Source organism: Pezoporus occidentalis, unplaced genomic scaffold, assembly GCF_034315485.1.
Source record: "Pezoporus occidentalis ecotype Australia unplaced genomic scaffold, CSIRO_AGI_Poc_V1 ctg392, whole genome shotgun sequence".
In the NCBI taxonomy this organism is placed as follows: Eukaryota; Metazoa; Chordata; class Aves; order Psittaciformes; family Psittacidae; genus Pezoporus; species Pezoporus occidentalis.
The window spans coordinates 99,032-111,763 of NW_026915716.1; the positions used below are offsets into that span (position 1 = coordinate 99,032).

The 12,732-nt window shown below is 61.9% G+C and overlaps 2 protein-coding genes across 2 annotated transcripts; one reads left to right on the forward strand and one right to left on the reverse strand.

The window, feature by feature from the left end:
• Nucleotides 1-2,093: 2,093 nt before the first annotated feature.
• Nucleotides 2,094-7,435, forward strand: NDUFA4L2 (NDUFA4 mitochondrial complex associated like 2). Its single transcript, XM_062632623.1, has 4 exons — nucleotides 2,094-2,245; nucleotides 5,592-5,680; nucleotides 6,942-7,002; nucleotides 7,152-7,435. The coding sequence occupies exons 1-4, from the start codon at nucleotides 2,189-2,191 to the stop codon at nucleotides 7,206-7,208; spliced, it is 264 nt and encodes an 87-aa protein (XP_062488607.1). The 5' UTR covers nucleotides 2,094-2,188; the 3' UTR covers nucleotides 7,209-7,435.
• Nucleotides 7,436-8,079: 644 nt separating this feature from the next.
• On the reverse strand, nucleotides 8,080-12,303 carry SHMT2 (serine hydroxymethyltransferase 2). The gene is made up of 12 exons (XM_062632622.1): nucleotides 12,143-12,303; nucleotides 11,059-11,256; nucleotides 10,867-10,946; nucleotides 10,480-10,680; nucleotides 10,307-10,388; nucleotides 9,964-10,086; nucleotides 9,735-9,874; nucleotides 9,398-9,563; nucleotides 9,232-9,331; nucleotides 8,876-9,031; nucleotides 8,586-8,693; nucleotides 8,080-8,455 (listed from the first exon to the last, which is right to left on the reverse strand). The coding sequence occupies exons 1-12, from the start codon at nucleotides 12,164-12,166 to the stop codon at nucleotides 8,328-8,330; spliced, it is 1,506 nt and encodes a 501-aa protein (XP_062488606.1). The 5' UTR covers nucleotides 12,167-12,303; the 3' UTR covers nucleotides 8,080-8,327.
• Nucleotides 12,304-12,732: the final 429 nt, after the last annotated feature.

Below are 12,732 nucleotides of genomic sequence, written 5' to 3' on the forward strand. Positions count from 1 at the left end.
CAGGAGCTTGCATTGGTCCAGGGTGCGGAGATGCAGGATGCTCCAAAGCAGACGTGGCTGCGACGGGACCTGGCTCCCCGTGTCCTGTGCGCTGCGCTCCGTGGCGCTGCATGTGAGTCCCACCACGGACACACATGTGCACAGGGCATGACCCTCCACGCACGCCACTCTGCTGTCCCTGTGCTGCAGCAAAGGATGCCGAGGGCAGGATGTGCTCCGGCTTGGGGAGTGGCACTTAATCAATCCCATCTCAAAACTCTAATTAGATCAACAAAGGGCTCAACACGGCGCCGCTGGCTGCCGTTCAGGCCTCGCTGCTTTATTTCCGTACACTCCACAGCAATTCTTCCCCTTTGTCCTCTTGTGCTTTGCTGGAAGAATTGAGGTGAGGATGAGTGGCGCGGATGGGGCTGCACTGGGGGGGGTGCTGGGGGGACATGGGGGGTGCACTGCTGGGCTGGAGCCTCCCAGCCGAAACCACAGTAGGTCAGTGGTAAGAATTGCCAGAGCTCATGTGTATGTGTATGTGTATGTGTATGTGCATGTATGTACGTGTATGTGCATGTGTGTACGTGTATGTGCATGTATGTATGTGTATGTGCATGTATATGTATGTGTATGTGCATGTATGTATGTGTATGTGCATGTATGTGTATGTATGTGTATGTGCATGTATGTATGTGTATGTGCATGTATGTATATGTATGTATGTGTATGTGCATGTATGTATATGTGCATGTATGTGCATGTATGTGTATGTGCATGTATGTGTATGTGCATGTATGTGTATGTATGTATGTGTATGTGTATGTATGTATGTGTATGTATGTGTATGTATGTGTATGTATGTGTATGTGTGTGTATGTGTGTGTGCATGTATGTATGTGTATGTGCATGTATATGTATGTGCATGTATGTGTATGTGCGTGTATGTGCATGTATGTATGCGCATGTATGTATGTGTATGTGCATGTATGTATGTGTATGTATGTGTGTGTGTATGTATGTATGTGTATGTGCATGTATGTATGTGTATGTGTGTGTATGTATGTGTGTGTGCGTGTATGTATGTATGTGTATGTGTATGTGTATGCATGTATGTATATGTGCATGTATGTATGTATGTGTATGTGCATGCATGTATGTGTGTGTATGTATGTATGTATGTGTATGGGCATATATGTATGTGTATGTGCATGCATGTATGTGTGTGTGTATGTATGTATGTGTATGGGCATATATGTATGTGTATGTGCATGCATGTATGTGTGTGTATGTATGTATGTGTATGGGCATATATGTATGTGTATGTGCATGCATGTATGTATACGCAGAAGCCTGCTGCCACGTTGCCATGTGCGTTGTCTGCCTGTTCATGTATGCATCTACATGAGCAAAGCTGAGGGACACGCGAGAGGGCCTGGCCTGTGCCCATTGCCTCTGTGACACCATCATGGAATCATGGCACGGTTTGGGTTGGAAAGGACCTTTAAACCCCCCCAGTTCCGATCCCCTGCCGTGGGCATCGCTCGCCCCTTCCCCGTGCTCTGCCCAGGGCTGCGGCCAGGCTTTGCTCATGCAGATGCACACCATGATGCTCAGGGAGGACGAGTCCCTGCTCCATCCACCTCCCCTGCCTTTTGTCGAGCCAGTGCATGGGAAGAGCTGGTTTCCATATGCACGGCAGCATCTGGTACCGCCAGGGAGATTTGCATTGCTAAATGTAAATGGGGTGTTGTGTCAGTTATCATAAATGGGAGGTTGGAGGGGGGCAGCAAACATCAGCGAGGTTGTCATAACAAATCACACGACTCATCCCTCGCCTTGGCAGGGAGGTGCGGAGCAACCTGGGAAGGATTTGCACGTGGAGGGAAGGGGCCAGCCCCTTGTACACCGAGAGGGAAACTGAGGCACGGATGAGGTTTGGGGTCCAGCAGCATGCGGGGACCTCAAGCATCCCATTCCGAAGCTCGTCATTAACGCGGTTATCGGGAGCTGCTGGAAGGGGCAGGGAGGAGCTCAGGACCCTCAATGCTGTCCCCGGGCTGGGATCCCCGTCCCGTCCCGCCCCGTCCCGTCCCTCCCCGCCCTGCTGCGGACGCCTCCCTCCCGTCTCCTGCCCAGCTTCCATCCTCGGACCGCACTCCAGGACCCGCCGTCGCGGCCGGACCTGCCCCACACCCTCGCCATGAAGGGCCCCCTGCTCGGAGCCATGTTCTCCCGGCACGTCAAGAAACACCCCGGAGTGAGTCACCCCCCTCCAGGGACCCCCCCATCCTCCCCATCCCTCTGCCCCTCTCCTCCTCGCAGGGACCCCCGCAGCCCCCATCCCTCCGGGCTCATCATTGCCCTTCTCTCATCACATCCCTCTCCCTCCTCCCTCAATTCCTGCCCTTTGCCAGCCCCCCCCCCCCCCTTTTTCCTCCCTCTTGCCAAACCCCATCTCAGGCTCCCGGTCCCCCTCCCCATACCTGCCCGCTGTCCCCGTGTGCCACCTTCCCCTTGGCACTGTCCTCCCGGCTCTCACAGCATCCTCCAGGTAAGCCGGGTGGTCCCGGGGGTCCCCGGCCCCCCTTTACTAAAGAGAGATGAGGCCACCCTGCCCCATTCCGTCCATCCAGCACCGTAAGGGGCCAGGGCTGGGCTTTGGGCACGTCGACTCTTACCCACAGGTTTACTTACCCCAACCAGCACTCTTTGAGCAAGGGGTGATGCTCCGTGTCCACCCGCTGTGGTGGGTGTTCAGGGGGGCATCTTGGAGTGGTGGGGGAAGCAATCCCCCTCCCCACTCACCCCAGCAGCCCCAGTTTGAAGCACCAACTCCCATCCTTTCAGCTCAGAGCTGGCCCCATCCCCTGCTGAGGGTTTTCATGTGCAAAGAAGCTCAAACCCTTATAAACCACAGCCCCTTCGAGACAGCGGCAGCCTAGGGACCCGGCAGGGGCTGGTGGCCTGGGGAGGGTTAAGGAGCAAGCACTGGCTGGAAGTCACGTAAGCTGTTGGCAGTTGGGTTTGGGGCGGTGAAGGAGCCAGGGTGGAAAGGATGAGCCATGGCTGAGCATCCGGGCGCTGCTGGCACTTGGGAGGGAGCCGGGGCTGGAGCAGGAGCACCCTGGTGCTGGGCTCTTCCAAGGAAAAGTGGGTGCTCCTGGGTGCTTGGTGGGAGCGGATGGAGGGACAGCACAGACCAGGGCTGCTCTGTGTTCCTGTATGCAAAACGGGGTGATTTGGGGCTTTTCTGCTCGCTCCTGCCAAGGTTTCCCCATCTGTCAGGCAGAGGATGGTGTATGAGCTGGGGGGGGGGGGGCACAGAGAGGCCCCCAGCCAGTGCATGTAAAGAGGAGGGTGATGCTGGGCGCCTGTATGTGAAGAGCCTGGCATGTGCCCGGTGCCGTTAAGCAGGATTATTGCTGGCAGAGGTTGCTGGGGCAGTTTTGGATGTGACATCCATTGCAGGCAATGAGCTCCAGCTCGCACCGGGCAGGTACATCAGCACTTTCACCTGGCAATAGATTCTCCCAAGGCAGCACGCCCGGCTGCCTGCCTGCATGGCAGTGATTAATGTCCCCAGCACGCCCTGGAGCACCGTGATGGTGAAGCACAGGAGCAAAACCCGTTTGGCATGGCCGGGGGCTGCACGGCTCAGTGGGTGCTTTTCGGGGACCATCAGAGCCTGGGGCTGCATCCCACCAGCCGCTCCCTATGGTACATGGTGCTGCCACAGGAGGGGATGCTCGCCCGTATCCCATCCAGGCACAGGTTCCCCACCTCACCCAGCACCTTTATGCATTTATTTCCTCCTTCCTGCTATTTTTGGAGGTGGAGTGGTCAGAATGGGGCCAGATCCCCACTCTGGAAGTGCTGAGTGGTGGCTGGGATGCGGTCAAGCCCGGCTGGGAGATGGGGGTCCTGGGGAGCAGGTCCCCCCAAGTGGGGTTAAAGGGCAACCACTGCAGGCACACAGGCAGCATTTGGACTCTCCGGATGCTTAAGATCAAGCCCTCAATACATCTTGTTTACCTTTGTGTGTGCCTTGGGGCGGGGGAATCCGGCCCCACCGCCTGCACCTGCAGCCCCAGAGCCCCTTTGCCTGTGCAATGCGCGGCTCCCCCAGCTCCCCTACCCTTAATTGTTCCCAGGCATTAATTACCCAGAAGGTGTCAGCAGCAGATGGTGAGACGAACCCATCGCCCCGACTCTCCTCCACCAGACACAGCAATTCCCGGCGCTGTGGAGTTCGTCTTGATTAGCCGGCGCGGTTGGGTAGCGGCTACTGCCAGCTCCTCTTGGCACCCAGCCGCACGCAGCACGGAAGATCATTATCTGCTGATGCCTCTAACCCCCCGAACCGGCGCTGGCATCTGCCCGGTGCTCCAGCAGCCGCTGCGAGCACGGCTTGGCTCGGCCATGGGCACTGGGAGAGGATGGGGGGGCACAGTCAGGGTAGGGAGATGCATCTGGCTGCCCAGGGGTCTTCCCCATAAGAAGATGCTTGGCAGAGAACAGAGAGGGGGCTTGGATGGACCCTATTCATCTAAGGATGGGGCTTGGAGCAACCTGGTCCAGTGGAAGGTGTCCCTGCCTGTGGCAGGGGATGAGCTTTAGGGTCCCTTCCAACCCAAACCGCTCTGGGATCCTATGCCTCATCCAAATGGGAACCTGAGTCATGGTGCAATGGGTGGCTGGGGCGGGGGGGATGTGGGGACACTTGCTCATTGCTCCAGCAAACACCACGCAGGGGGGTTCGGCTGCCGGCGATGCAGCGCGCCCGGCGCACGCCAGCCCCGAGCCCCGCTCCGTGCTAATGGGCACGGCGAGGAGGCGGCTGCCGCTCGCCCTCCCAGGGGCACGGCTTGGCGGGAGGTTCATTACGCTCCGCCCGCCTTCCCTAGCACGGGGGCCGCTGCAATTTGGGGGAGGTCAAAGCAGCCTCGGCTCGGCTCCGATTGAGGCCACGTCCCCCCGGGCACTGGGGATTGGCAGCGCCAGTAGAGGCGGGGGGGAAGCGGAGATGAGGAGATGGAGCTGGTTGCCCTGCAAAGGCGTGATGCGAAACCCACGGAGCACGGTGAAGGGACACCCCTGGGTCACCCTCTATGGGGCTGGGGCAGCTCCTGGAGGGGGTCACTGAGTGATGCTTGGCACCAGTGAGCCCAGCTCATCCCTGCTGCAGGCACAGGGGAAGATGGATTGAACCCTCCTCATCCAGAGGTGATGGGAAAGGATACAGGGGGGGAAGAGGACCAAGTCCCTTTGGGAGGAATCCTGAGCTTGAGCCCCTGACCAAGGCACCATCACACCATGGCCCCACCAGCCAGAGCCAGCACTGGGCAGCAGCAGCAGCAGGCGGAGGGGAAGCGATTTCTCATTCCAAATCCAATTCCTCTCCAACACGAGCCGATTTTTCTCTCCCTCTTTTAATTCAGTCACTCAAGCTGACAGCTACACTGTGTACCGCAGCCCGGCTACAGGATTGCTCTGCCATATTTCCCCTGTAAATCTCCCGGTGTGTCAGCTCTCCCTTTCACTCTCCAGTCGGCCTGATAAATATTCATTCCATTGGGGTATTTTTCATTTTCCTCTCTCTGCAGCTCATTCCCCTCATTGGCTTCATCAGTGTCGGCATGGGCAGTGCTGTCCTGTACCTGCTGAGGCTGGCCCTGTACAGCCCGGATGTCAGGTATGGGTCGGGGTGTCCCTGGGGTGCACAAGGCTCCTGGATGGGCTCTGACGCCCTCCATGGCGAGTAAAGATGGGTGCAGCAGTGCCCGAAGGGATGCACTCGGGAAGTGAGGGACCAGGCCCCCCCCATCCTGCTGCTCTGGCCGGGAGAGAGATGCAGAGAGGTTATGGGGCAGGATGACGAGGCAGATAAGAGCAGTATGTGACTGATGGAGGGGGGGAACCGCGTGGGGAGGGTTGGATTGACAGAGGAATGGGAAACCAGTGGGATGGATGGTTGGAGAAGGAACCCAGGGAGAGAGGGAGGGATGGGCAGAGATGAAAAGCGTGCAAGGCTGAATGGGAAAGGAGCGGGAGGCGAGGTGTGAGGATGGATTGCTGAGGAGCGGCAGCGGATGGGCTGGCACAGGACAGACAGCACGCTGCAGCACACCAGCCTGCTTTGCTTCCCCCCCCGTAGCTCAGTGGCCCGCGGTCCCTGCAGCTCCACGCTGCCTTAATGCCTCTCTAATATTTGTTTGCTCCCGGTAAAACGCTCATTGATTCCGTTTGACGCCAGCTGCCCAGGGTACTTAGCACGGCAATTAGCAGACCCAGGCACCTTGTCTTTGATGGGGGAAGCGCATGTGTGCGTGAGGGGGGATAAAACAACAGCAGCATCCCTCTCCCCAGCACGTTAATGCTATTAAACAGCTCGGGGGGGGCCGTATTCACACACCGCACCCCCCCCGCATCCCCCAGCGTGCACGCACGCACACACGTGCATGCACACACAGCTTCCCAGATGGAAAATTCTGCTCTTGGCCAACACCAGCGGATTGCAGGAGGATGGAGGGGGGGGGGGATGCTCTCCAGGGACCCATCCCACAGCGCTGCTGGCCTCCCACAACGGGACGGGATGGGATGGGACGTGTCCTCCTTGGGACGGCTTCATCTGAGCGACACCAGCGCTCCCCTTGCAGGCTCACAGGCAGTGGGGCAGAGGGATGGGGCGGCTGGGGCAGGCAGATGTGCACCCCTGCACGTAGCACCGGTGCCGTGGTGCTTGCCAGGCTGCGGTTTGGTGAGTCAGGCCATGGCCGTGGCACAAGGCTGGGCAGGGATGTGCCTGCCTGGTGTGTGTGTCCCCCACCCCAAACAAGTCCTCACCCCAATCACAGCAGCATCAGAGGGCTGGGGGCATTAATGGGGTAAAATGGGGGTGATGGGGGTGCTGGTCTGTCTCCCCCCTCCCCTTATAGATGCTCATGACCTTGCAGCTGGGATCGGAAGAATAATCCTGAGCCCTGGAATAAGCTGAGCCCCACGGACCAGTATAAAGTGAGCACTGGGTGAACTGGGGGCCTCCGGGGTGGGTGGGAAATGGCTGCGGTTAAGGCAGGACCCCCTCAGGGGAGAAGGGGGAGAGGCAACGTCAGCTTTGGGACGGAGGGAACATTCCTCCCCCATCACATCCCTCCTTTCTCCAGTTTCTGGCAGTTTCCACCGACTACAAGAGCCTCAAGAAGGAGCGGCCCAGTTTCTGAGCTGCAGCTGGGATGTGCTGGGGCAGCTCTGCCACAGCCCCCATCAACCTCTCCTGCCCCACAGCTCCATGCCACTCGCTGCCTCCCCAGCACCCCCAATCCATGGGGCTGGGCCCCCCAACCTGCAATAAAGCACATCACTGCAGGAGCGATGCGCTCACCGATGCCTGGCACGCTGCTGTCACCATCCTGTTTTGCCTACATTAAACTCATAGCACAGTAATCAACTATTCGGAGCGGGGAGTGGGTCAGGAAAAACAGATCCTGCACGGTTTCCCAGCCCCATGAACGCAGGAGACAGGCATCTCCCCCTCTGAAGGCTGGGATGGGGACTCACATCCCACTGGAAGCAGCGGTTCATGGCCCCTGGGTGCTGGGTTTCCTCTCTCCCACGCTCCAGGGCCTCTCCCGGTCCCAACCCAGCCCCTCCAGAGAGGGAAAAGGGCTGGATGGGATGGAGGGAGTCACACACGCTCACAAGCACGTGGATGGGTGTGCGTGCCCTGCACGTGTGCACAGCCCCTGGTCCTGAGCCATGGGGCCAAGGCGCCAGCCTGGCGCTGCTTGGTTTGGCTATGGCAGTGCTGAACGCTGGCCAGCAAATACAAAGCAGGTGACAGGGGGGGACGTGCCAGGGCCTGGGCCACGGCCCCCCCCCAGCGCGGGTGTCACGCTCCAGGGCTCAGTGTAAATCCCCAGCTCCTTCTGCCCCCGTGGCGGGGACACTGAGGCACAGCTGCAGGCAGTGGGTGCGTGCCCCACATCCATCCATGGCACGGTGCTCGGGGGCCCCAGGGACACTGTTCCCCACAACACCCCATCGCTGCCCTCTCCCTCCCCAGCTCAGCACCCACAACACCTCCACAGCAACCAGCTCTGCCCCGCTTTTATTAGCAACCCCCTTCCCCTAGAAAAGTGCAAGATTTGCTTGGCCAGAGAGGTTGGAGCAAGGACTTGGGCCTCTCCCATCAGCATCTAGGGGGGTGTCTCTGTACCCTAACACTGAGAGCAGGATGGGGAAGGGGGACGCTGCTCCCCACCCCAGGGAAGCAGCGCCCAAAGGCGCTACAGGGGGAGAAAGAGGAGTGGGGAATGCAAAGGGTGGTTTGAAGCCCCAGCTCAGCGGTCACGGAAGCCGGGCATGGGGAAGGCACGAGCAAAGGTCTCCACGCGCTGGCGCAGGTCAGCCAAGCGCTGCTGCGTCTCTGCATCCTGCAGCAAGAACGTCTTGAACTCCTGGAGCTTGCCTGGGGATGCAGGAGGAAGGGGGGGGGATGTTGCAGCAAGGGGGGAGGCTGGCACCAGCTCGGGCACAGGCCCCTGCACCCACAGCGGCACCCAGAAAGGGGGGAGATGGGGGCCCTGCTGCTCACCCACCGGTTTTGCTCTTGACGTCCAGGGCCAGCGCGATGCCCTCGTCGATGAAAGCCACGACCTTCTGGAAATCCTCCTCGTGGAAGTGGCGGGATGTGAGCGCGGGGGCACCTGGGGACAGAGACCGTGAGGGGCAGCCTCTGCACTGGGCCAATCCCAACAAGGGGCTCCCTCAATCCCGGCCCCTCTCTGAGCCGGGAACTGGCTCCAAAGTCCCATGTGGGTGAAGCAAAGGGTGGGATCCCCCCCCAAGGGAAGGAGCTGGACGGATGGAGGCAGGGCCCATCCCTCACCCAGGCGCAGCCCTCCTGGCGTGAGCGCGCTCTTGTCCCCCGGGCACGTGTTCTTGTTGGCAGTGATGGAGACGAGCTCCAGGACGCGCTCGGCCCGCGCGCCGTCGATGCCCTTGGGCCGCAGGTCCACCAGCACCAAGTGGTTGTCGGTGCCGCCTGGGGAGCGAGGGAAAGGGGTGAGGAGGGACCGACTGGTTCACTGCCACATCCCAACCTCAGCCCTGCTCCTAGAACACCCCCTGTTTGCCCCCTGCAAGCCACCCATGCTCCCCACTGCTGCCCAGGGGCACTGAGGCCAAGCGATGCTGCAGCCTCATCCCTCCTTCTCCCCAGAGGTGCGGGGAAGGAGGCAGTACCTGACACCAGGGTGTACCCGCGCTGCAGCAGGGCCTGTGCCATGGCTTTGGCGTTCTTCAGCACTTGCTGGCAGTAGTGGCGGAAGGCTGGCGAGCTGGCCTGCACGGGGGAACCGCATCAGTGCGGGGCCGGCTCATCCCCAGCCACCACCACCCCGGCACGGACCTGTTTGAGGGCCACGGCCACCGCGGCGATGGCGTGGTTGTGTGGTCCCCCTTGGAGGGAGGGGAAGACAGCGAAGTTGATCCTGTCCTCCAGGTCGTAGAGCATCTCCTTGCCTGTCTTCTTATCCACCGAGCGCACGCCCTTGCGGTAGAAGATGAGCCCTGACCTGGGGGTGATTAAGAGCTGGGACCGCTCCTCCTGCCACCACCCCGTGGAGGCACCAACACCGCTACCACCCTCCCGCAGGCCCCTCCTGTTCTCTCCAGAGCGTGAAACGCAGCCTCTGCATCACAGCACAGGCAGCATCCTCCCCGGGGGATGCAGGACACGGCCTCACCTGGCGCCGCGCAGGGTCTTGTGTGTGGTGCTCGTGACCACGTCCGCGTGCTCGAAGGGCGAAGGGATGGCCTTGGCTGCCACCAGCCCGCTGATGTGAGCCATGTCCGCCAGCAGGTACGCCTTCACCTCCTCGCACACCTGCAGACGCAGGCACACGGAGCCATGGGTCATCCCTGGCCCCCACTGACCGCAGCATCCCCCAGGATGGATGCGACGCCGCCGGGTACCTTCTTCATGCGAGCGTAGTCGATGAGGCGGGCGTAGGCGCTGGTGCCGGCGATGATGAGGCGAGGACGGAAGAGGCGAGCTGTCACCTCCAGCTGATCATAGTCAATGAGCCCCGTGGCTGGCTGTAAGGGACAGACAGACAGAGAGCTTGCCAAGGCCCCTGCCCCTTCCTGCCCCCAGCGGAACCCCAGGCAGCTCCCAGGCACCAGGATGTGGTTGGCATAGAGGGAGGGAAGGAAGGGCAGGGGATGGCAGAGCAGCTCGGGCACCTCAGAGGCATCACCAACAGCTTGGCCAGCAGATCCCCCCTTCACCCCAGCACTTTCCTCCCCCTCAGCTCACATTGAGTTTGTAGGGCATCGACTCGAAGAAGATGGATGTTGCTGAGATTCTCTTGACGTCCGACATGTACCCGTGCGTGAGGCTGCAGGGGAAGGCAGGGGTGCAGGATCAGGCAGGGTGCCCCCCATTCCCTGCAGGCAGCAGGCTCCCGGCTGCCCCCCACCACCACGTACTGGCCCCCATCAGGCAGGTCCAGCCCCATGAGGCGGTCGTGGGGCTGCAGCAGGGCTGTGTAGGCTGCGAAGTTGGCCGGGGACCCCGAATAGGGCTGAACGTTGACGCCCCAGCGCGCAGGATCCAGGTCGAACGCCTCCAGCGCGCGCTGCTCGCACAGGAGCTCGATCTGGTCCACAACCTCGGCTCCCCCGTAGTACCTGGGGAAGGGAGGGGGTGACAGTGAGCCGTGGTGATGGATGGGGTTCTCCCCTCCTGCCCTGTAGGTGACAGCCTCCTCTTGGAAGCGCCCTCTATGGCCCCAGGGCTCCCCTTAACCTTTCCTGCAGCTGCATCCTGGCTGCAGGAGGGTCCCTGAACCCCCAGAACCTGCTCCCCCTCTTTACCTCTTGCCAGGGTACCCCTCTGAGTACTTGTTGTTGAGGCAGGAGCCCAGGGCTTCCAGTGCTGCCCGGCTGCAGAAGTTCTGGGTCGGGGGGGAAGAAAAGGGTCAGAGATGGGGCAGTGAAGCTCCCACCTGAGCAGGGCCCCCCCCCAGCGCTGTGAGCATCCCCTGCCCCAAGCAGCCCGTACCCCACCTCAGAGGCGATGAGCTCCAGCCCCCGGCACTGCCGATCCTTCTCCTTCTGCACCAGGGCCCACATCTCGGGGTCGCTCTCGGCCAGGCTCTCCTGCCCCGTCCAGGCGGGCACGTGCCCCGTGGCAGCGGCCGCGGCGGTGCCGTGCTGTGCCCGCTGGCTGCAGGTACCCCCCCAGCCACCACATCGCTGCAGGGCCTGCATGGGAGAGGGGAAGCTGACACCCTGTGACACCACACAGGCCCCTCTGTACCCTCTAAAGTGCCCCTGGACCAGTGGGTGGCAGTGCTTGAAGCAAGACCCCAGTGTCCTGCCTCCAGCTGTGATATGCACTTGGGGACCCCCCCCCCCAACAAGGGGCAGGAGCATCTCGGAAGGTGCCGAAGCAGCCAGAATGTCCATGAGTGCACAGCATGTGCGCAGCACTGCACACGCGTGTGCATGGCTGTGTGTGCATGTGCATGCAGGGGTGGGATGACCAGACCCCCGGTCACAACACAGGGACCCCGTTGTTGTGCACTGGGGTCCCCCCCTCAGCCCAGGGTCCCGAAGAGGAGCTCTTACTGATGCAGGGACCGGGGTGATGTAACTGCTGCTGCCCCATTGCATCACCCGCGGTCACCGAGCAGGGGCCAGGGCCGGTGCCTGTCCCCGACACGGGGACTTTGGGCCGGACACAAAGTCCGCGGGGGCCGAGCTGGGCCGGGGTGGGGGGCACTGCCCAGCCTGGGGGGGGGGGGGGGGGTGTGTGCAGGAGCGGGCGCCAGCTGCCCCGACACCCACCGGATGGGCGCTGCGCCCACAAAGGGGCGCTGGGACGGGAGAAACGGGTGTGCAGGGAGCGACCCCCTCCTGGGCCTCCCCCCGTGGGTACCCGAATCCCCCCCCCCCACGTGCACCGCGACCGCTTGCGAGCACCGGAACACCCCGGGTACCGCGGCTCCCTGCGGGCACCGGCACTGCCTGCGCATCCGGACTCCACAAGGCACCGGTACCCTGCGGGCACCGGGGTACCCCGGCCATCGGTACCCCCGTGCACTCCCCACCCCACACACCGAGGGCACCCCCCCGGTCCCAGACTCACCCTGCCCAGGCGGAGCGGCCACATGGCGGCCGCGGTCCAGGCGGATCCCGGCCGGGTCCGGGTCCCGCTCCCGCTCCCGGTCCCAGTCGCGCTCCCGGTCGCTGCCCGGTGCCGCCCCACCGGGCTCCGCGAGCGCTGCCGGGGCGGAGCCAAAGGGGCTGCCGGCGCCGCGGGGCCCGACGGGAAACAGGAGCTTCCCCCCCGGCCGGGGGTACCCTCATCCCTGACCCCTGCATCGCATCCCTGACCCCCGCATCCCATCCCTGACCCCCGCATCCCATCCCTGAGCTCCGCATCCTATCCCTGACCCCCGCATCGCATCCCTGACCCCCACATCCCATCCCTGACCCCGCCATCCCTGACCCCCGCATCCCGTCCCTGCCCCCCGCATCCCATCCCTGACCCCCGCATCCCATCCCTGACCCCCGCATCCCATCCCTGACGCCCGCATCCCATCCCTGACCCCCGCATCCCATCCCTGACCCCCGCATCCCATCCCTGACCCCCGCATCCCATCCCTGACCCCCGCATCCCATCCCTGACCCCCGCATCCCATCCCTGATCTCCGCATCCCATCCCTGACCCCCGCA

Coding starts and splice junctions, on each gene's coding strand:
- NDUFA4L2 (XM_062632623.1), top strand. CDS start 2,189: ATGAAGGGCCCCCTGCTCGGAGCCATGTTCTCCCGGCACGTCAAGAAA. Junction 2,246..5,591: donor ACGTCAAGAAACACCCCGGA/GTGAGTCACCCC, acceptor CTCTCTCTGCAG/CTCATTCCCCTCATTGGCTT. Junction 5,681..6,941: donor CTGTACAGCCCGGATGTCAG/GTATGGGTCGGG, acceptor ATGACCTTGCAG/CTGGGATCGGAAGAATAATC.
- SHMT2 (XM_062632622.1), bottom strand. CDS start 12,166: ATGTGGCCGCTCCGCCTGGGCAGG. Junction 9,332..9,397: donor TGGCCGTGGCCCTCAAACAG/GTCCGTGCCGGG, acceptor TCCCCCGTGCAG/GCCAGCTCGCCAGCCTTCCG. Junction 9,032..9,231: donor CGGGTACACCCTGGTGTCAG/GTACTGCCTCCT, acceptor CTCGCTCCCCAG/GCGGCACCGACAACCACTTG.